Source organism: Sorex araneus, chromosome 7 (assembly GCF_027595985.1).
Source record: "Sorex araneus isolate mSorAra2 chromosome 7, mSorAra2.pri, whole genome shotgun sequence".
In the NCBI taxonomy this organism is placed as follows: domain Eukaryota; kingdom Metazoa; phylum Chordata; class Mammalia; order Eulipotyphla; family Soricidae; genus Sorex; species Sorex araneus.
Genome location: NC_073308.1, coordinates 61,505,312 through 61,528,172, shown reverse-complemented (window position 1 = coordinate 61,528,172; position 22,861 = coordinate 61,505,312). Strand labels below are relative to the sequence as shown.

Below are 22,861 nucleotides of genomic sequence, written 5' to 3'. Positions count from 1 at the left end.
CCTCCTTGGTAGGAGGAAGAGTCACCGTCTTGGTAGCTGAATGTTTGCAAATTGGTCTTCAGGGTCGTCGCGTTCTGCCACTCGAGACATTTTCTGAAATCAAGTCCTGGGTCTCAAGATTTTTGTGATTAGTCTGTATTTATTTAATGCTGCTCCCACAGCCCCGGGGATTGGTCTCGATTGCTCAGGAATCACCGTGTGGGGTGGGGGAGGGAGGCCCCAGCTGAAGAAAGGAGGTTGGTTGTTTTCTTGGAAGCCAGTGAATGTGGGGAGTGATCTGTAGATGGATTGAAGAGCCCTTTACTGTAACTACTGTCATTGCCCCGCTTCACTTCTGTTTCCATGGCAACCGAGGTCTGTGGGAGCTGCGCTGAATGGTTTTACAGGAAGCTGAAAAACATTACTATTCTGAGGAGCTTTCTTCTTGCTGGGGAAAGGAGTGCTTCCCTTATTGTAGGGCAGCCAGCATTTCCTGGGAACAAAGCGGACTGCTTATGCTAATTGTATTCTGGGCAGAGGAGAAAGAAAAGGGGGGAAGAACCAGCCCTGGCTTATTGATCTGTGAATTCAATTTTCTGTTTGTTTCTCAGCCTTTGGGAAGAATCAAATGGCACCTTTTCTTTATTTCGGATCAGGTTCCCATATTCATATCAAACAGAATTTGTATTCTAGCAATAGAATTTGTGTTGTTTGTTGCTGTTTAAGATAGTGGTACGACTGTGCCTGGGATAATACTAGTTATGGTAAAACCAGCTCTTGAATTGATAGCTTTTAAATGTCAACAAGACCCCCATTATGTAAAAAAAAAAAAAGTGTCTCAGTGGAAAATAGAAATGGAAAGATCACAGCTTAGGGAGTTTTTAAGTTGATAATTTTCTGTATGTTAAATTTGACATTTGATTTTTTTTTAACGTCTCAAGATGCATATATTTCTATTTGTTTACATGATAGAAAACTTGCTGTGGTAGAATAGTCTGGAGGGAAGAATACTGTTTCTTTTTGATAACTTTTGACTGTGACATTTTCTTAGGGAAAGAAAGCCGGGCTATCAGTACCATAAAAACTGGTACAATAATTTTGACTTCAAAGATAAGTTCCATAAAAACTGGTACAATAATTTTGACTTCAAAGATAAGTCACTTAGTGGACTCCTTTCTGAACTCACCTGTTCCTTAGAAGTAATACTAAAAAGAATTTAAGTATCTTTTAGTAGACACTACCTTTGAAAAGGACTAGAGCGATAGCACAGCAGGTAGGGTATTTGCCTTGCACACGGCTGACCCGGGTTCGATTCCTCCGTTCCTCTCAGAGAGCCCAGTGAGCTACCCAGAGTATTCCAACTACACGGCAGAGCCTGGCAAGCTACCCGTGATGTATTGGATATGTCAAAAACAGTAACAACAAGTCTCACAATGGAGACGTTACTGGTGCCCGCTCGAGCAAATTGATGAACAACGGGGCCTTTTAAAAACTAAACTTAGAAAATGAAAGCATTTTAGGGTATAGAGAGTAAGCTGCTAGCCTTATACCTGGCTGTCCCCAGGTTTGGTCCCCAGCACCACATATGGTCACCGCCAGGAGTACAGAGCTAGATGTAAGCCCTGAGCACTGTAGGTGTCCCTGAAATGCTTCTTTCCCCAAGCCCCCCCCGCCGCTGTAGAAAAAGAGAAAAAGAAAATAGAAGCATTTAATTTCAATAGAAGGCATATACTTCCATTCTTCTTTTCTGTTTCCTATACACACAGGTACAGTTACAATGAAAGAAAATTCATTAAAAATTCCATTTTGTTTTATACTCATGTTATTCATTATCCTATTTTTTAATTTTAAGTGATCCTTGTTCTCAAAGGTAAATTTTTCAAGGGTGCTTAGATCTTCAAACAAGTTTCTGGTATCACAGAAACTCAGTGGGGGGGGGGGGTTGGTTTCTGTTTTAATGTGTTGGTTGTCTCTTGCTATATCCGGAGCTTCCTCCCGGCTCTGTGCTTGAGGACCCTCTGTGCCGGGACCAACCACGTATGGTGCTGGTGACACACCCACGTCAGTTGCACGCAAGGCGAGTGTCTCACCCACTGTGCTCTCTGGCCCCCAATCCTGTGGTATTTTTCATGTCTTGGAAATTTTCAAAAAGTTCCCTTGGAAAGTATCTCAAGAGACCTTTATTTGCTAATCATCTTCGCTCTGAAGAACACCAGCGGCAGGTTTGATTGTAAATCGCTTTGTCTTGAAACTCTTCTACCAAATGGTTGCCGTCGTGAATCCACAAGTTCTTTTTCTCAGATCACTCAGGAGTGTTGAAAAGATTTTAATTTTGCACCAACTTACACAATCTAAGATGAAGTTTTAGAAAGTCCTAGACCCCACATTTGGTCAAGGATTTGCTGACCAACATCTCTGGTGAAACTGCAGGATTTGGTGGTAGGTTAAAGGTTGCCTTTCACAGAAACCCAGGACCACCCAAGAGCAGGACTGCCGTGCATAGTGCTGATGGCTTGATAGGAATCCACTCAGGACACCGTCTGGGACGCCAGGTGATGAGTTGCCAGAGAATGAGATGGAGCCTCTAGAGAGGAGAACGTGCAACTCACGCTTGATCTTAGCCAAAAGGCCGAGAAGCGATAGAACGTGCAACTCAAAGCACTTCTTTGACTCAAGAGAAGTTTGTTGAACAGACCGTTAGATCTGGTGCCGTGTATGTGCCGGAATTGTAGACGACTGCAGGGTCCCTGTGCGGTGAGACATGAAACAGGCCGTCACCTCAGTGATAGAGTCTACGCTGGGGAATCACGAAGTATTGTGGGCACACCCAGATTGGGGGCAGAGGGCAGGGAGATTTTGTTGAATCTTCCTTTCATTTGGGGCTGGGGGTGCAGTGGGGAGTGGGCTGCAGCCAGCAGTGCTCAGCTTATTGCTCCTGGCTCTGCGTTCAGGGATCACGCCATCGGCCCTAGCAGGAGCAGGATTGCTCTGGGGCCGGCTGCAAGCAAGGCAAGTGCCTTAATCCCTTGACTCTTTCTCGAGTCCCTCTTTGCCAAAGATTTCTTTGAGGACATAGAAAGCAGAAACTTGAGCTGGAAAAACAAAATACCAGGCAATGCTGTTTGTTGACAACCTTAAAATAGTGTTTCTTTTCTTTTCTTTTTTTGTTTTTTTTAAGAAATGAAAATGTACTCAACTCTTCTGAAAGCCTAAAATATACGCAAACTTTTCTCAGAAGTGAAAAATATCTGGGTTTTAGAATGTCATAGTCAGAGAAGATCTCTATGAAACCCAATCTGCTGCTCTCTGGAGGGGTCAGGAAGAGCTGATGTCCACACTGCTGGTGGCCAGGGAAGAGGGCTGACCTCTGCTGACCTCTGCTCCAAGGGGGAGGGGTGGCAGTCTAGCCAAGTGACACCTCTGAATCCCCTCCCTTTTTTTTTTCTTTTTGGGGTCACACCCAGAGATGCACAGGGATTAACTCCTGGTGCTACACTTAGGAATTATTCCTGGCAGTGCTGGAGGACGACATGGGATGCCAGGGATCGAACCTGGGCTGGCTATGTGCAAGGCAAACACCCCCCCCCCATTTTCTTTCTTTTTTTTTTTTTTTTTTGCTTTTTGGGTCACACCGGCGATGCACAGGAGTTACTCCTGGTTTTGCACTCAGGAATCACTGCTGGTGGTGCTCAGGGGACCACATGGGATGCTGGGAATCGAACCTGGGTTGGCTACATGCAAGGCAGACACCTTACCTGCTGTGCTATTGCACCAGCCCCCCCCCCCTCATTTTCTTTAAAGCTAAGGGTTAATCTGTTCCAAATGCTTTTTGTTGAGGCCACACCCTACAGTGCTTATGGATTACTCCTGGCTCAGTGCTCAGGGAGCACTCCTGGCAGGGCTCGGGCAGCCATGTGGAGTGCCGGTGCAGACGTTACAGAAGCGGTGATACTGGGTGTCTGTCCGTTCGCGATTCGCAGGTTCTTTGAGATTTTCAAGAATGAAAATAGTGAGTGATAATAAGTAGAAAAGTTTATTGGAAAGTAAAAGAAAAAGGAGCTCCTCCAGTGGAGAGAAACTTAGTACAGGACTAAGTTAACTAGGGCTCTTGTGTGTGGGGGGTGGGGGGGTGGGTTACAGGGAAGCTGGGTCTGTGTTCCAGGGAAGGGTTTTCCTGTAGACCCTTTTAAATGAAAACTGGCTCCTGGCCAGTGTCCCGGAGGATGCCAGGGTCTGACAGGTCCTGGTCTGGTCCTTTGCCTTAGGGGTTTTGTGTTATCTTAGCCTCCCAGTGAGCCTAGGCCTGGGGCAGAATATTATGGTGGACAATTGTTAACTCCCTGGCAAGGGTAAACCGAAGCTTCCTCTTTCGGTGCCAGGGACAGAGCCTAGGTCAGCTGTGTGCCAGGCAAGTGCCCTGCCTGCTAGCCTGTCTCTGGCCCCTGTTCCTAATACTTGCCAGTACCTTGATCCGCCTCCAAGCTGTGGTAGCTCTGCATCATTCAACGGAGACCCAGCAGAAGAGAGACAGATGCTGTGGCAGGCTAGGAGCTCGCCCTGAAATTATGGCTGCCAGTGCTCACCCGCACCTAATGAGCCTGTCGGTAAATGCCCACACTAGCGGGAAGCTCAGGTACACTCCCACTGACACTTGCTTTCTCAGGTGGATGTTTCCCTACTAGATCCTGCTAATGGCTTGAAGTTTGCACCGAAGCAGAAATATTCCTTTCCTCCACTTTGTGTTGCTATTATAAGCCATAAAACAACCCAAGAGCCTCTTTTGCACTGAACCAAGAATTAAAGGAGCAAACAGAAGAGGCCTTCTCCCTGGGCGCGCGTTTCCTCACCTCTAGTTCAAGTGATTTTGAGGTCCTTGTGTTTCGTTTTTCCCTGAATGAGATTGAGCGACTTGCTTCCCTCACTGTCAAATTCCTGGGGCTTCCTGAGTTGGGCCCGACAGGCTGCCTGCAGGTCCCTCTTCCTGCGATCCCAGACGGCAACTGCACAGTCTTCCCGCTCCCCCCCCATCGCCACCCCTCACTGCTGCCCCCCTGCCAGCCTGCTCAGCCCTGACTTGACTGCAGGGTCCACAGTGGAGTGGGAAGCGGAAATGCTCTCCTGCCTGTAGCCCTGATCCTGCAGCGCAGCCCGGCCTCCCGGGGCCTGGGGGCCTGGGAGCCTAGCAGGTGTCACCCAACCCAGTGTGTGTGTGTGTGTGTGTGTGTGTGTGTCTGTGTGTCTGTGTGCCTAGCAGGTGTCATCTAACCCAGTGTGTGTGTGTGTGTGTGTGTGTGTGTGTGTGTGTGTGTGTGTCTGTGTGTCTGTGTGCCTAGCAGGTGTCATCTAACACAGTGTGTGTGTGTGTGTGTGTGTGTGTGTGTGTGTGTGTGTGTGCCCTTGACCTCACCTGGAACCCCGAGTCTCTAGCCGCTCCTTTGGCTGCGGTGAGCTGGGGAGACGGGCCGCTGAGCCCTGTGGAGGATGAAGGACCTAGAGGGAAATGTCCGGCGTCCTAAACGGCTTTTCATCCCGACTCAGTCCTGTGGGTGTGACTCAAAACTGTGTTTGTTTTTTGCCGGGTATTTGCTTCTTGTGTTTCTAATGCCAATGACTATGATTTTCTGTTTCTAGGTGACTTGTCTTCAAGACTTTTTTGGTGATGATGATGTTTTCATTGCGTGTGGACCAGAAAAGTTCCGTTACGCCCAGGATGACTTTGTTCTGGATCACAGTGGTAAGGCAGTTCCTGGGCCGTCTGGGGAGCCTGACCCGGAGCTGGGGGGGTTCACTGCGGGTGCACAGCAGCTACTTTGGTGTCGTGAAGAAAGATGGTAATGGCCATGTACTCACTGAACTTTTGCGTGAAAATAGGGAGTAACATGAAAGCATTTGCTAAACTGTAAAAGAAAAACAAGCAGGAAATGAATTCAGATTCTTTGTCTTTTTTTTTCTCCCTCTCTCTGTTACTCTGTCTCTGTCTCTCTGTCTCTGTCCTCCTCTCTGTCTGTCTCTCTTTCTCTCTCTCTGTCCCTCTCTCTCTGCAGTTTGGTTCCCTCCCCTTTTAATACATTGTTTTGCTTCTGAAGTGAATATCCTGCTCTCTTCCAGAATGGTGGCTGGCTTAAATACATGGGTGTGCATAACCATATAAGTTAACATACATGCTATGTGCATAGAGATATAAGTAAAAAGATAATAGCTAAATAGTTGATAATGATTTACTCAGGTTTCTTTTTTCTTTTTTTTTTTGCTTTTTGGGTCACACCTGGCGATGCACAGGGTTTACTTTTGGCTATACACTCAGGAATTACCCCTGGCAGTGCTCAGGGGACCATATTGGATGCTGGGAATTGAACCCGGGTCAGCCATGTGCGAGGCAAACGCCCTACTCACTGTGCTATTGCTCCAGACCCTCAAATTTATTTTTACTTGCTATTTTCTTTGTATGTTAAAAGCACATACAATATTATGTATTGTTTATGTTCAGGAAAAATAAAGCTCTTCTTAATGGCCAGTAAATAAATCTCTTTCTCTTGAAATTAGTCAATATATAGTTCTTAAATATTTAGCAATAATCGTGATTTCAGATCTTTTTGATCCTCTGGATATAATATTTCTGTTATCTTGAATTATTTTATACCTATTACATTAATACTGATGATTTTAGCTGATAATAAAATCTAATTCATCTTTATTTGCTTTTTTGTTTTTTTTTTATGTTTTTGGGAGCCACACCCAATGATAATCAGGGGTTTCTGTGTTTAGGAATTACTCCTGGTAGTGCTTGAAGGATCATATGGGATGCCAGGGATCGAACCCAGGTCAGCCATGTGGCAGGCAAACATCCTACCCACTGAACTATTGCTCTGGCCCCTCAAATTTATCTTTCAATGAAGCAATAATCACATAGATAGAACATTTCACTGAGGAGAGAGATAAGAGTGGAGAAAGAAAGAGGGTGAGACAAAGATATTAGTAAAAAAAAGATAATTTTAGTCAAAGCCTCCTTCACTCCAGGGAAGGCAAGGGTGTTATGCAAATTATTTTCCTAGTGATAGCCTGGAAATGCCAGGTATGTCAGGAGAGTTTGTACCTACACGTCTCTTAGGTGTGAGCCTTCATGGGACTCGCCCACTCTCAGCAGCGACTCCCCTTTGGGTCTGCTTGCATTTTGAGCAGGATGGACTCCACTCATCAGAAGTAGGTGGAAGCTACAGTTTCCTTCATTCTCAATCACTAATCTCTTTTTTTTCCTAGTTTAATTTCTCTCTTAATTTATTTTTTTTTCATTTTTTTTATTAGTGAATCACCGTGAGGTACAGTTACAGACTTACAACTTTTCATGCTTGTGTTTCAGTCATACAATGCTTGAGTACCCATCCCTCCACCAGTGCCCATTCTCCACCACCGATGATCCCAGTATCCCTCCCACCCTCCCATCCCATCCCTCTCCTTTTGGGTGTTGTGGTTTGCAATAGAGGTATTGAGTGGCCATCATGTTTGATCCATAGTCCGCTTTCAGCATCTCCCATCCCCAGCGGGTCCTTGGACCACACTTTACCTGGTGTTCCCTTCTCTATCTGAGCTACCTTTTCCTCCAGCGTGTGAGGCCAGCTTCCAAGCCTTGGAGCCAACCTCCTGGTACTTACCTCTACTATTCTTGGATGCTAGTCTCCCATTCTGTTACTTTATATTCTACAGATGCATGCAATCTTTCTATGTCTGTCTCTTTTTGACTCATTTCACTTAACGTGATACTTTCCATGTTAATTCACACATATGCAAAGGTCATCACTTCATCTTTTCTAACAGTTAGATAGTATTCCATTATGTAGATGTACCAAAGTTTCTTTAACCAGTCATCTGTTCTCTGAGACTCAGGTTTTTTCCAGATTTTGGCTATTGTAAACAGTGCTGCAATGAACATTCGAGTGCAGATGTCATTTTGACTATACTTTTTTGCCTCTCCGGGATATATTCCCAGAAGTGGTATTGCTGGGTCAAATGGGAGCTCAATTTCTAATTTTTTGAGAAATGTCCATACTGTTTTCCAAAAGGACTGAACCAGTTGGCATTCCCATTAGCAGTGTAGAAGGGTCCCTTTTTCCCCACATCCACACCAATAGTGGTTGCTTTTGTTCTTTTGGCTGTGTGCCAGGCTCTGTGGTGTGAGGTGGTATCTCATAGTTGTTTTGATCTGCATCTCCCTGATGATTAGTGATGAAGAACATTTTTTCATGTGCCTTTTTACCATTCGTATTTCTTCCTTGAGAAAGTTTCTGTTCATTCATTGCCCCATTTTTTTGATGGGGTTGGATGTTTTCTTCTTGAAGATTCCAACCAGTGCTTTGTATATCCTTAATATCAACCCCTTATCAGATGGGTATTTGGTGAATATTTGTTCCCATTCCATAGATTGTCTTTGTATTTTGGTCACTGTATCTTTTGAGGTGCAAAAGCTTCTTAGTTTAATATAGTCTCATTTGTTTATCTCTGCTTCCACTTGGTTGGTCATCAATCACTAATTTCTTGTTGTCTTGCAGACTGGGATTCATAGTGGTTTTCCCATAAGCTATTGTGGGGATTAAGTGAGGTAGTAAATGTAAAACCTATTGAAAGCGGGGCTGGAGCAATAGCACAGTGGGTAGGGCGTTTGCCTTGAACGTGGCTGACCCATTTTCGATTCCCAGCATCCCATATGGTCCCCTGAGCACCACCAAGAGTAACTCCTGAGTGCAGAGCCAGGAGTAACCCCTGTGCATCGCCGGGTGGGGCCCAAAAAGAAAAACAAAAATCTATTGGAAGGTCCCCATCATATAGGATGTGCGATTGCTTTGTTGTCAGTATTATTGTTTTTACTGCTATCATCAGTCCTACAATTTTACAGTGAGAGCAAATCTCAGACTTACCTTTTGTCAAAGGTGTCTCTGTTAGAAGGCAAACTATATGTCTATAAATTTATAATAATATGGTTATTACATTTGGTAACTATATACATAATTACATACAGCTAACACAGTAAATACTTATGTATATAAAGTTACATGGTTATAATAGAGTTGACGTTTATGGTTATGATTTACAGTCACTGCACCCACCCTACCCCCCACCAAAGTGCTCAAGACCCTTCACCATCACTGTCCTTATATTGTGTCTCATTCACCTCTTCCTTTCTTGTCATCTCCTCCTCGCCACTGCTTGGAAATCTGTTTTGTAATCCAAATCCAAGGGTTTGTCATAGCTGGATATTGTCTGTTCCCTTGTTTTGTTTCTTTAGACTACAGATGAGTGAGATCATTCAGTATGCTTTTCTCCCTCTATTTACTTAGCTCAACCTGTTAACCTCTAGTTTCATCCTGGTTGCAGTGAACTGTAAGATTTTTTTTCTTTTCTTCCAGCTGTATAGTATTCCATTATGTGTTTATACCACAACTTTTTCATCCATTCATCTGTCGTTGGGCCTTGGGGTTGTTTCCTATCCTGGGTACTGTGTTTAGCACTATAATAACCTTCTAGAATTAATGCTTTTTGTGTGCTTTGGGAGTCGATGCCAAGAAGTAGAATCGAGTCATCTGGGAGTTCTGCTCTTTCTTGAGAAGTCTCCGTCCTGTTTTCTATCAAGGCTGACCCAGACAACTTTCCACCCACAACGAGTGAGGGTTCCTTTTTCACCCTCCGACACTGGTTATTTCCTCTTTCTGATGTAGAAACCATTCTTAATGGTGGGAGGTGATACCTTGCTGTCATTTTGGTTTGCATTTCCCTGCTAAGTGACTGTGAACATACTAACATATATATGCCTAGTGGTGTTTCTGTCTGTCCTCTCTGTGGGGAAGTGTCTGTTCCTCTCTTCTCCATAGTTATGATGCGGTTTTTGGTGTTTTCATTATTGAAGTTTGTGAGTTCTTTGGATATTAATTAGCCCTTTATCTGATGTATGGTGTGCAAATATTTTCTCTCATTTAGTGTCTTTATTTTACTTTCTTCTTTAGTTTTTAATATTTTCTAGGCAGCACGGTTACAATTGTGTAACTTTCATGGCTTTATATATATACTTTGCAGCGTTCAATAATGTAACTTTTACAAAGTTACTCAATTTCACCACCACTTAAGTGTCCAGAACCTTCCATCATTGCCTTTCTTCTACTTCTCCACTATCTCTGCCCACCCCCCCCCCCCCCAACTCCCCGAGCCATGCCTGGTGGTGCTCAGGGACTGTTCCTGGCTCTGTATTTGAGAGTCTCTCCTGGTGGTGCTCAGGGGACCATAAGGTGCTGGGAATAGAACCAGGGTTGGCCATTCATTCCCCTGAATGAGTCCTGTCTCTCCTGCATCATGGAAAAGCTTTTAAGTTTGGTGTAGGTGTATTTCCATTGGGCTGGAGCGATAGCACAGCGGTTGGGCGTTCACCTTTCACTCGGCCAACCCGAGTTCGATTCCTCCGCCCCTCTCAGAGAGCCCGGCAAGCTACCGAGAGTATCGAGCCCGAGCGGCAGAGCCTGGCAAGCTACCCGTGCGTATTGGATATGCCAAAAACAGTAACAATAAGTCTCTCAATGAGAGACGTTACTGGTGCCCTCTCGAACAAATCGATGAGCAATGGGATGACAGTGAGTGAGTGAGGTATTTCCATTTGTTTTCTTTGTCAATGTCATCAAATCTCTGGGTCAGCACAGCCGCTCCTGAACTGGGAGAAGCAAGTGCCCTCTTTTTCACTGCAGAATCCTCCCTAGCCCCCATAGTACTGTGAACTAAGCAGAAGCTTCTAGACCTCTCCGTCAGAGGCTTTCAAATGCCAAGTGGGCGCCCCCTGCTTCTATTTCCCTGATTAGTGCTCTTCACATGTTAATTTATTGCCCCTGGAGTATAGATTAAAACCTACCCATGTTTTAATCTTTCTGCATAAATTGAAGTATTTTAATGTAAATTAGAGGCAATATGTTGCCCAATTTAATCCTTATAAAAAGCCTAGGAAGCAGATTTTATTCTTAACCCAATTTCACAGAAGGGGCGTTGGGGGGCAGTGGATGAAATTTAACACCTAACCAGGGACTCCCCCTTGGCCAAATCCAGTCCATGATTCATTTGAAGGTTGCTTGATTCTCAAACCCGTGTTTTTAATTCTTCAAAATAGAAGTGCTTATCTTAGCCATAATGAGCTCTGGTACCCTACACACTATTTTATTTGGAGATTGTTGGAAAGACTCAAGTTTCTGGTTAACGCTAGATTAACGCTAGATGCTCCAGAGTTTGGGAAGATGAACGGTTCATAGGGTCGCTCTCTCCTGTTGCCCAGAAGTAGGAACGGTTCCTTTGCACTTCAGTTTGATGCCAAGCCAGTGAGAGTGAGGCGGGGGCTGGGGCGAGAGAGGGCCGCAAGCTGCCAGGTGGGAGGGCAATGGCCTTGTGTCCTCAAACCATCTCTCCTGCCTGCATGGTGACGAGGAAGGGCTTCCCTAAGGAGCGAGCAGGGACAGAGGTGGGCAGCAGACTGACCCACCCACGAGGCACGCTCTCTCCTGCAGAGCTTCCCTGGGTCAGGAGGCAGAGGGGAGCGTGGACGGCTGTGTCTTTAGGCTCACGTACTCTACGGGGACATCTGTCCTTGCGTGATGTTCCACCGTTGGCCCTGCCGCGCTGTCTAATGCCCTTTCCTTTCTTTGCAGAGTGCCGGGTCTTGAAGTCATCGTACTCTCGCTCCTCGGCCGTGAGGTACTCTGGATCCAAAAGCCCGGGCACCTCCCGGCGCAGCAAATCACCTGCTTCAGGTACTTGTCCCCGCGCAGCCGGGGCTCCCTCCGGTTTTCCTTGTGATGAAGGAGGACCCTCCCCCGTGCCTGTTCCAGAACGACATGTGGGTGGCCTGACTGCAGAAGCCAAAGTGTTAAGCAAGTTTCTCAAAGTCGCGTTGAGTCTCCTTTAGGAGGACCCTTGTCCTGTTCAGACACGTTTTCTCGGTGCTGTCTTTCTGTCTCTAGGTTCGTTTCCTGGTGCTCATATAGGCGCATTTCACAGTTTGATTTACATACTACCTGACATTCGTGTTACAGGACATTTCCTTCTCGGTGTATATAATAGACACAGACAGCTGAAAGCAATAGCTTTGATACATTTAATAAAGTACCAGGCTTTTCCTTCATTCAAGAATTTAATAGTAGTTGGAAGTAGTACTTAAATGTAAGAGTCAGCCTTATCCATATTCAGGTTTTTTTTTTGGGGGGGAGTGGGGAGAAGGATTTTAATAAGTCTATAGATTTTTTCATGATAATATTTATCACCTTGGGCATTCAAAAATTTAAAATGCTCATAAAATCTATTTTTAATATCTAGAATTTTATTTGCTTTTTAGCTCAACAAACACCTGTTGAGCATTCGTAGCTTGCCAAGGGCTGGTGTGGGTATCGGGCTTAATGAGACGGGAAGGAGCAAATCAGAAGGGGCAGAGCAGGGAAACCACACTGTAACTCTGCACATCATAAATATCTTGATGCGCTGCTGATTAGAAGGTTTGCTTGGAGTGAGCCTAAATACCCTGTGGCCGTGACTTCCCATTGAGGACACCGTTATGGAAAGCCACGAAGTTGCTAATGGGAAATCCAGAACATGTGATGGGAGTATCAGTGACAATAGTCTGAGAGCCAAACTTTTATGAAAAACAAAAATTAAGAAAAAAAATTTTTTTTCAACTGAATCACCCTAAATGACAAAGTTATCAAGTTCTTCGTGATTGCGTTTCAGGCACCCAGTGTCCCAGTTCTCGTCCCTTCACCAGTGTCCCCGTTTCCCTCCTGCCTTCAGCCTCCCTCGCTGGCAGGCCCTTTTCCTCTACTTCTTTTTCCCCCTTCCCTGATTTAGGGACTGCGATATACCATACTGCTCCTGACACAATGGCGCCTGGCACTTTCCCTCCCTTCAGCACCTGCTCCCGGTGCAGAGTGACCACTTCCTCAGCTCCCCCTGTCACTGTCACAATGATGCTCCCCTGACCCGTCCCCCCCAGCCCAGTGTTTCCTCCTTAGGGCCAACTTTCCCTCGACTTGGCCGTTAGTGACTCCATTCCTGTGTGTCTCTATCCCCCACATCGGAGTGACATCATTCGGTGTCTGTCTTCTCCCTCTGGAATATCAAACTTTTTGTAAAAGACTTGAGTTAGGGGGACCCTTCTCCTGTCCCCGTGTCCCCCTCAGCACCGGCTTGCCTCCTCCCTCGGGGTGGCGTCCACCCTTCCTTTGCCATACCCCGTCGACCTGCTGAATAACCCTCTCTCTGTCTCCCTGCTCCGTGTGCTCTGAACGGTACAGTAAAGCGGGGCGGCCACTGCTCCAGTGTCTGCTCGACCACCAGATCCCCAGGTGAGCCCTGGTCCCCATGGCTTTGTCGCCCCGCTGGGTTTCTTTTTTGTTTTGTTTTGTTTTCGTCTCTCGCCACGTTTCCGTTTCCTTTGGCTCCATTTCCATGACTGTATCTGGCTCGTCCCCGTGTACATTTGTGCGGTGTGAGTTGCTGCTTCTGGGCGCGTGGGGTGCTGGCATTGAGAACGGGTCCACAAATGACCCAGGAGACACGTCTGTCACCTCCGGGGGAACTTCGGAAGAAGTTTTATTGTGGAAAAAACGTTCTCTTCTTGATCCAGGTGGTGGTTAATGTGAAAACCGCCGAAGGAGCCGTGGTGGCCGCTTCCGTTCTCACTTCCCGCCCCACGTGGGGGGGGACAGGCCAGCGCTGCCTCAGCATTCGGACAGTGTCGGGAGTTGCAACAGAGCGCGTCTCTGCTGTTCAGCTCACTGCAGATCAGAACATGTTTTTTTTGGCAAGTGTCCGACACACTGGGAAAGCTCACTTTGTGTGAAATTCGCAATCAATATGCCAGACTGTATTTCCCACATGGTAGACTTGAAGAATTATCACATGTATGGTTCTTAACTTTCATTCTGATCAATCTGCAGATGCTTATCGTGTCAATAAAATAAAAATGAGCAGAGGGTTTGGATAAGATAGTCTTGCTTTGCACGCGGCTGACTCATGTTCATTCCCCAGTATCCCCTACGGTTCCCCGAGCACCCCCAGGAATGACTCGTGAGTGCAGAGCCAGGAGTAACCCCTGAGCATCACCAGGTATAGCCCCAAAGCCACAAACACACCAAACAACAAAATTAAGTAGAGACCTAAACCAGATTCTCCTCTTCAGTAACAGAGTCTGAACTCAGTAGGCAGGCTCTTGTTATAATTTTTTTTTAATTTTATAACTTGATTAAGTCATCAGTTTAGTGACAGACATTCAATATTCCAACTGTAGGTGTGCTCTTTAAAACAGTGAGTCTGGCACAGAAGAGATAGGACAAGGCTTGAGGCACTCGCCTTACATGCTGCCATCTGTGGATTGATCCCTGGCACCATGTGTGATTCCCAGAGCATGACAGGGGTCACTACTGAGTACTGAGCTCACTTAGCAGTAGCCCCTGAGCATTGCTAGGTGTGGCCCAATAAAGAAATAAATACACACACACACACACACATATATATATATATATATATATATATATATATATATATACACACACATATACATATACATATATATATGGAAAGAAAACAGCGTGGACAGTTGGTTCGGGTGGCAGTGGGGTGGGGGTTAGGTCACGTGCTAGATTATCCCTAGGATAGGCTCAACCCTGAGTTTGTTCCCCACTACCACATATTCCTCCCCACTCACCCCAAGAAGCACCACTGAATATTTGTATCCACACACCAGGCCAACCGTTGGTGGGAGCGGCCTCAGCCTCCAACCCTGACTTGGCTCCGCTTTTTCCCACCACCACAATGACTGGTGTGACCCTTACAAGAAGGGACCCATCCTTGTGAGAAAGCCACAATGTAAGGAAAACAGCCGTTAGGCAGCCGCTGACTGCCCCAGGCAGTGAGAAATGGTGCTTGGACCCTAACTTTCGAGGCAAAGGAGCTTTCCCTGCAGCCTGAGTGAGCGTGGGTCATGGGACCCCAGCCCGTGTTCACCCCTAGCCCCACAGAATCTATTACAAATAAATAAAAACAACCTGTTGGAAATAAATAAAATTGCTATAAAAATAAAATTAAAAGAGATAAATTAAAAATGTTTCTTAGCCTCTCTGATCTTGCAACCCAACTACTCCCTAGTATGGCCTGTTATATGTGTAAACCTCTAACTTGAATTCGTAATGCTTAGAAACCAGAGCAAGAAAATCTCAGAACTGGGGCTGGAGCGATAGCACACTTGATAGGGTGTTTGCCTTGTACACGGCTGACCCCGGTTCGATTCCCAGCATCCCATATGGTCCTGTGAGCACCGCCAGGAGTAATTCCTGAGTGCAGAGCCAGGAATAAACCTTGTGCATCGCCAGGTGTGACCCAAAGAGCAAAAAAAAAAAAAAAAAAAAAAAAACCTCAGAATTTCTGTACTCCCATTTTGAAACTTAGTTTGAATTTGGATTTGGGTTAATCGACTAGCTCTTAAACTCATAAGTAAAAGTTGTGAGATGATTTAAAATCCCTTCCCAGGGACCAAACTGAACCCAGAAGTGCATTACACACCTCCTGCAGATTTACAACTTGAGGACTGGAGAGAGAGCACGGGAATTAGGATATTTATCTTGCATGATGAAGCTGATCCAGGTGTTATCCCTGAGCACAGAACCAGGAGTAAGCCAGAGCACAGAACCAGGAGTCAGTCCAGAGCACAGAATCAGGAGTAAGCCTGGAACAAATGCTGGGTGTAGCTTCTAAATAAAAACCACCTCAGGCTTTTGCCAGTTGCTGGGATTTCTTTGAGACCCTGACAGAATTTGCTCTATTTCTGTGAATCCACGTTACGTTCTTGCCTCACTGGCAAGGAGCGGAGAGGGAGGTCTGGGCGGCCCACACTGGCCAGACTGCTGCAGCTGTGGGGTCCCTGTGAGCGTCCCCCACGTCCTTGCCTCCTAGCGGCATCTCAGACCCAGCGAGTAACTTCGTAGGCATCATCTTGCAGCGTTTCACTCTGGCACAAAGTGCCGCGGTGCGTGAGGGAGGCTTCCTGGCGGCTGGGCAGCGTGGCTGAGCAGTGTGCAGTAGTCACGCAAGTCGATCTGGACAGCATATGTAAATGGATTATGCTAATCTTAAAGCTTCTTGTTTGAGGCTGGGGGTAATAGCGCAGCAGCAGAGCCCAGCATGTGTGTGGCCCGGCGTGTTACTGCCAGATATTGCAAAAAGGAAAAAGTCCACAGAAGACAATGAAAGTCCTGGCTGCAGGATCCTAACATTGAATCCCTCATAATCGTCCCAGGTTTAAAGGGACTTTGTAGATTTAGAAGAGCTGGAGCAGTAATCAGAGGGGAAGGGGCTCTCCTTTGCCACGACCTGTGGGGTTCTGTCCCTGGCACCTCCCTCATATGGTTCCCCAAGCACCAAGCTCAGAGTGATCCCCTGAGCACTGCCAGCTGTGCCTTCCCCCCGCCCCGCACCACCACCCATAAAGAAACTGGGGAGATAGTTCAGAGGTCAGGGGCACAGGACCTTGTTCCGTCTATGGCACCCCAGGGCCTCACACGCATCCCGTAGGGCCTTGCGGGGCCCTGGCATCACGGGTCTGCAGCTCCACGCTCTCGGCCCCTGGCATCTGAGCACTGTTGGGAGCCTTTGCAGTACACACACACACACACACACACACACACACACACACACACACTCAGGAGAGCAAACCAAAACACCACACTTCTTTCTCTCCAGAGGAGGAGCCTAGCGGGCATCTTTCCAGCTTGGCCGCAGGTCTTTGTGGGGACAGGGGACAGAGGCTGTGGCTCATGAGCACTCCAAGACTGTGGAGAGACACGCAGACAGGATGCGGGGAGTGACCCCGGGGAGAGCGCCCTTCTGCTATAGGTGCCTCACCCTCTCTCGCATGAGTTTCCTGGGGAGTGAAGTCCAGTGAAGGCTTCACTCGCGGTGAGTTTTGAAACCGTGCGTGCGCAGCGGCGGTGTTTTAAGGCAATGGATCTCCCGCAGAGGAAGTTGTCGCTTGCAGGAACCGACTTTCCTCCTCTCATCTCCTTTTTATCCCAGTTCCAAGAGGGCTTTTGATGTCAGAGTGGCGATGAATATCGGTGGCCGGGGTGAGAGTGGCTGAGTGGGAGCTGGGGCTGCTGTGGGTGAAGGTGAGGTGTCAGTCAGCCCCAGTACACAGCGGGTGCCCAGGTCACTGCTCAGATGGCATCTGTTTTATAGGACGTTCTATCAGCCTTTTTGTTTTATTTTCTTTCTTTTTTATTTTTTTGCTTTTTGGGTCACACCTGGCGATACACAGGGGTTACTCCTGGCTCTGCACTCAGGAATTACTCCCTTGTGCTCAAGGGACCATATGGGATGCTGGGAATCGCACCCGGGTCGGCCGCATGCAAGGCAAATGTCCTACCCGCTGTGCTATTGCTCCAGCCCCTATTTCATTTCATTTTTTTGGTTTGTTTTTGGAACACACTTGGCTGTGCTCACAGCTTACTCCTGACTCTGAGCTCAGGGATATTCCGGGTGGCTTGGGGGACCATATGGGACACAAGGGACTAAACCCAGGTTGACCCAGTGCAAGGCGAATGCCCAACCCTCTGTGTTATCGATCCGGCCCCCCTGTCTCCCTTCTTAAAAAGAGGCGTTAGTTGCTGCTGCTGTCGGGAACTGATCTCCAGGCATCACACATGCAAGTCCTGTGTTTTACCATTGAGCTGTATCACTAGTTTTTTGGGGGAAAAGACTTTAAAAAATAAATAGTAATGGATATTTTAACTTAATGGAGAAATATACTTCGGGCTGTTGAAAACTTCGTCGCTATTGGCAGCTGCTGGCAGGGCTCTGCCACCTCTGGCCCCAGGTCTCCCTGAGGACCCCTCCTGCACACCCTCCCATGGCCAGCCGGCTGTGGCCCCTTGCGGGATGTTTATGTGTCCGTCCTCCAGGGCTCGATGGAAAAATAAATTGAAAAAAAACAAAACAAAACACAAACACTTGTTGAAAACACTTAAAAGCTACATTAGGGCCAGGCAGGGGCGCTCTGTGGAGGCCCTGGGTTCAGTGCGTGTAACTCATTGTACAGTTGGTTACTTGTATTGGACTCACACTCCGAGTTGTACTCTACGCTCTGAGTGGCAGAGACATGAGTTAAGGAAACCCAAGTAGACAGGCTGGCTGAAAGGGCTGGGACATAGGTTTCGCATGTAGGATTTAATCTCCAGAACCATATGGTTTCCCCAGCACTGCTGATTGAGCCCAAAGAAAATCTGGATAACTGGGAATTCTCCTTGGCTTTGAATTAGAAATATAAAGGTCAATAATTATTTTTTAAATTAGAATGTTTTCCTTAGCGAATTTTAAAAATGAGCAATACAGTAAACACACGCAACTTTTGAAACCCCAGTCCTTATTTACATCTCATCACAGGTCCTTGCCAGCTCCGCACACGCCTCTGACACCCTAATCAGGACCTTTGCTTTCACATTTGCCTTTTAAAAACTGTGTAATTTGAGTGAGTTTCTCTGCTGGGCTGGGCTGCACAGCAAAGCACTTGCCTTGCATGCATGCGACCTGGGTTCTATCCCTGGTTCTGCATGGAGAAAGGAAAAAAAAAGAACCTATGAACACCTAAAAGAATAGCTGTCTGCACTCCCTTTCACCGCAAAACCAAACCCAGCAAACACAGTGGGCCTTTTCTGTGGAGATAAATGGTTTGTTTTAATCTACTTTAGGCCTTAAGTATGACGGCTAATAGGTAATATCAGACAGCAGTGGCACGGGTACTCCCTGCACTGCCAGTTTTGTGCGATTACGGCAGCTCTTGCCCGGTATCCGGTGATGCAGTTCCCAGCAGCCTGGAGTCCTGTTGAAGTGTTTGCCCTGCCCCCGTTCTTGGGCAAACTCAGACTCTTTCCCTGCCAGTGGCGGCGTCCTCACTCTCCCTAGCATGCACTCTACTTAAGCTTCAACCCCCAAAATGTACAAAGGTTTCAGGGCTGTAGAAAAGCCACCAGGATATGCTATAGGGAAGTTCATCTACGAAAAAAAAAATGGAGAGAATTGGGGCTGGAGAGACAACTCAGTGGGCTGCGAGTGGGCTTTGCCTGCAGGACGCCTGGGTCCCATCCCCGGGGACTCGGGGTCCCACCGTTCTACTGGGAGTGACTCTGAGGACCAAGTCAAAGAGCAGGAAAAACAGGGGCGTTAGGAATAACTAAAGGCATGCCCTTCAAACACACATGCAAACATTGAAATAAAAGTGGCCAGTATCTCCCCCCTTTCATTAAGAACATCCTTGGCCAGGCCGGGAAGGTACCTCAATGGCTGGAATGCTGCTTGGTACGCAGGAGGCATAGATGTCTCTCTCAGGACCGCATTGTCCCTTGAGCACTGCCAAGGACAGTCCCTGAGCACCACCACCTGTGGTCTCCAAAAATAAATAGGGAAAAATATGCTCATAAAATGTGTTTGGGGTTATGAGAGTACTGATTTGGGACAGTCATAAGAAGATGTTATTCAGGTTGCCGTGTCATGAGATGATAGAGAATGGAAGGTTCTGGAGCAATCTCCGTGAGTCAGCTGTCACAGCCCTTTATTCCTCTGTCCTCGCTGGCGGGCAGGACATGTATATGAACAAGTTCTTGTTCGCATATCTAATTCCGTGATGTTTTCTCTACTTGTTGATGCCACTGTTGGAAAACTGCTATTCAAAACAATTCTCGTTCTACACCTCCTCTGTCTAATGCTTTGTAACACAGTCCGACGTATTATTTATGCATTTTTGCTGGTTTCCCATCTGCTTTGAGCCCTCCCGAATGACTTGGCGCTTCATGGGAGCTACCGCCTGCATGTGCTTTGTGCTTTTACACAATTTGGCCGTTCGGGTTTTCATGATCTCTGTTCTCTCTATTGTCTCATGGTCAGTGAACGGAACTCCCAGCAGCCAACTTTCTACTCCCAAATCGACAAAATCCTCCAGTTCCTCTCCAACAAGCCCAGGAAGTCTCCGAGGATTAAAGGTATGAAATGGCCTTTGCAGCATGTGTCGAAACGCTGTTGCTTTGAGTCGCAGGGGGGCATAGCTTCCTTGGACACACATTGAATACACCGTGCTTTTTACAAAGGAAGGCTCCTGACAGTTCTGCAGTGAGCAAGTCTCTTGCATCATTCCCCTTATGTCAGATGGTTAGCAGTCCTTTAGTGATCTAGTGTTGCTTTGTGTTTTTTCTTTTGATGCAGTCTTAAGGGAGTGAAGCCAGGTCCTTACACATGAAACCTGTATTCTACGCTGAGTCACATCTGTGACCCAGAAAAGCATTTCTTGACTGGAGCGATAGCACAGTGGGTAGGGCGTTTGTCTTGCATGTGGCCAAGCCGGGTTCGACTCCTCCGTCCACACAGCAGAGCCTGGCAAGCTACCCGTAGTATATTCAATATGCCAAAACAGTAACAAGTCTCACAATGGAAATGTTACTGGTGCCTGCTTGAGCAAATCGATGAACAATGGGACAACAGTGCTACAGTATTTGGATTTTTACACTGTTACACTCTTCGCACACTTGGTAGACTGCAGTATAATGTAAACATAAATTTTATAGTGCACAAATTACATTTTTGGGGAAACCAAAAAATCGTGTTGCTCACTATATTAGATATTGGTTTTATGGCTGTGTTCTGGACCCAGGCCCTCAGTATTTTCAAGGTACGCCTGTAGTTTATTAGTTTAATTTGTTTGGGGACTTGGGTGTAGTAACAAATCAAAACGGAGAAAGTTTAGGATACAGAGCCGAGGAGACATAACTTCGAATTCTGTGTCCTATTTCATCCTGTAATGTGGGGCACCCCAGTTTCTCTGAGCTGGAAGTGTTCCCTTCAGCAGGAATAAAGGTTGTGACTACAGTTGAGCGGGAGATAGGAACGATGCCATTGATACTCATGTCCGTATTATTGTAAAATCACGAATCCCTGTGCTATGTCTCCAGACCCATCAGCTGGTGTATCCTTGTTGGTACAGTAGCCACAGCACCGAGCACAGAGAAGGTGACTGACGATCTCATAAGTAAGCCAAAGAAGCAGTTTCTCCAGACAGCCTCCTTTCTCCACCACCACACTGAGCTCCTCTGCATTTCCCCTCCCTCCTCTGTGCAGTGAGGTGGCATTAGGGCATTTGATGCTAAGTGACTGCTAACGTCCAGTGTTGGGTGTACAGCAGACCAGCTGCTCCCTTGCCCAACACCAGCCCAGGTTCCATCTCTGGCACCCCATATGTTGTGCTGAGCTCTGCCAGGAGTGCTCCCTGAGCCAGGAGTAAGCCCTGAGCACAGCTGGGTGGGGCCTAAAAACTAATTAAGAAAGTATTAGGATTTGGGGGCTGGAGCAATAGCACAGCAGGTAGGGCATTTGCCTTGCACGAGGCCAACCTGGGTTAGATTCCCAGCATCCCATATGGTCCCCCAAGCACCGCCAGGAGTAACTCCTGAGTGCAGAGCCAGGAGTAACCCCTGTGCATCGCCGGGTGTGACCCAAAAAGCAAAAACAAACAAAAACAAAAATAAGAAAGCATTAGGATTATAGTTCAACTTGTGGAAAACAGAAGCTCCAAGCTTGTTTGGGAGGTCGGAAGGTCTTTTTCTGTTCTCACTTTGGAGTCTGCAGAAAGGGGCCTGGGAGGGTTGAGAGCCGGGCGGGCAGAAATGTCCCCGAGAGTGAAGCTGCAGGTTCAGCGCCTGTGTGGTGGCGCTGCTGCGTGGACCCTGGTGCCTGAGCTCTGGCAGGGGTGTGGCGGGAGCCCTGGGAGCCCACAGCCAAGCAGGCGTCCCCGTCCCTGCCCCAGTCACCTACCAGAGAAATGGGAAGGCAGAGGGACAGTGTCTTCATAGAGAGTAGGTGGGCTTTGCAGTAAATCAACCTTTCATTCATTCATTCTTTTATTTCTTTCTTTCTCTTTCCCTCCCTCCTTCGCTTTCCCCTCTCTCTTTCCCTTCCTGCCTCTCTCCCTCCTTCCCTCCCTTCCTCCCTCCCTCCCTCCCTCCCTCCCTCCCTCCCTTCCTTCCTTCCTTCCTTCCTTCCTTCCTTCCTTCCTTCCTTCCTTCCTTCCTTCCTTCCTTCCTTCCTTTTTCTGTTTCTCTTTCTCTCCCTCCCCACTTCCTTCCTTTTCCCTCTTTCTTTCTTTCTTTCTTTCTTTCTTTCTTTCTTTCTTTCTTTCTTTCTTTCTTTCTTTCTTTCTTTCTTTCTTTCTTTCTTTCTTTCTTTCTTTCTTTCTCCCACTTTCTTCCTCCTCCCTCCCTCCCTCCCTCCCTCCCTCCCTCCCTCCCTCCCTCCCTCCCTTTCCTTCCTTCCTTCCTTCCTTTCTTCCTTCCTTCCTTCCTTCCTTCCTTCCTTCCTTCCTTCCTTCCTTCCTTCCTTCCTTCCTTCCTTCCCTTTCTTTTTCTTTCCTCCCTCCTTTCCTCCCTTCCTTTGGTTTTTGGGCCATACGTGGCAATGCTCAGAGGTTACTCCTGTCTGCACTCAGGGATACCCCGATGGTGCTCGGGGAACCCTATGGGATGCCGGGGATCGAGCCCAGGTCAGCCATGTGCAAGGCAAACCCTCTACCTGCTGTACTACCGTCCAGCCGCAGTAAATGCTTGTTTCTAAAGGAGGCTCTGTCCCCGCTGTCAGCCTCTCAGCCCCCAGGCCAGAGAAAAGTCTCTGACGCTGGTTATGCCCTGGAGCCAGAGCTTGTGCAGATTTCTCCCTGGGGACTCGCGCCATCTGTGGCACATTTCATTCTTCTTGGAGTGAGAAATCTGCCTTTGAAATACGGAGTCACATCACTTGCACAAAAGCCCGTAATTTTGATGTCATCTGTGAAGCGCCGCTCGGCGCC

General features: G+C 47.1%; 1 protein-coding gene across 4 annotated transcripts in view; it reads left to right on the top strand.

Annotated features, from left to right (window-relative positions):
- Positions 1-22,861, top strand: part of DCLK2 (doublecortin like kinase 2) — a 149,170-nt gene that overhangs the window by 90,554 nt on the left and 35,755 nt on the right. For 2 of the 4 annotated variants that reach the window (XM_055144437.1, XM_055144435.1), the window contains exons 3-6: positions 5,611-5,713; positions 11,646-11,747; positions 13,281-13,331; positions 19,918-20,012. In XM_055144437.1, coding sequence (XP_055000412.1) covers positions 5,611-5,713; positions 11,646-11,747; positions 13,281-13,331; positions 19,918-20,012 — 351 coding nt within the window. The remainder of the gene's footprint in view (positions 1-5,610; positions 5,714-11,645; positions 11,748-13,280; positions 13,332-19,917; positions 20,013-22,861) is intronic. The other 2 variants (XM_055144439.1, XM_055144438.1) reach the window with 1 other exon arrangement.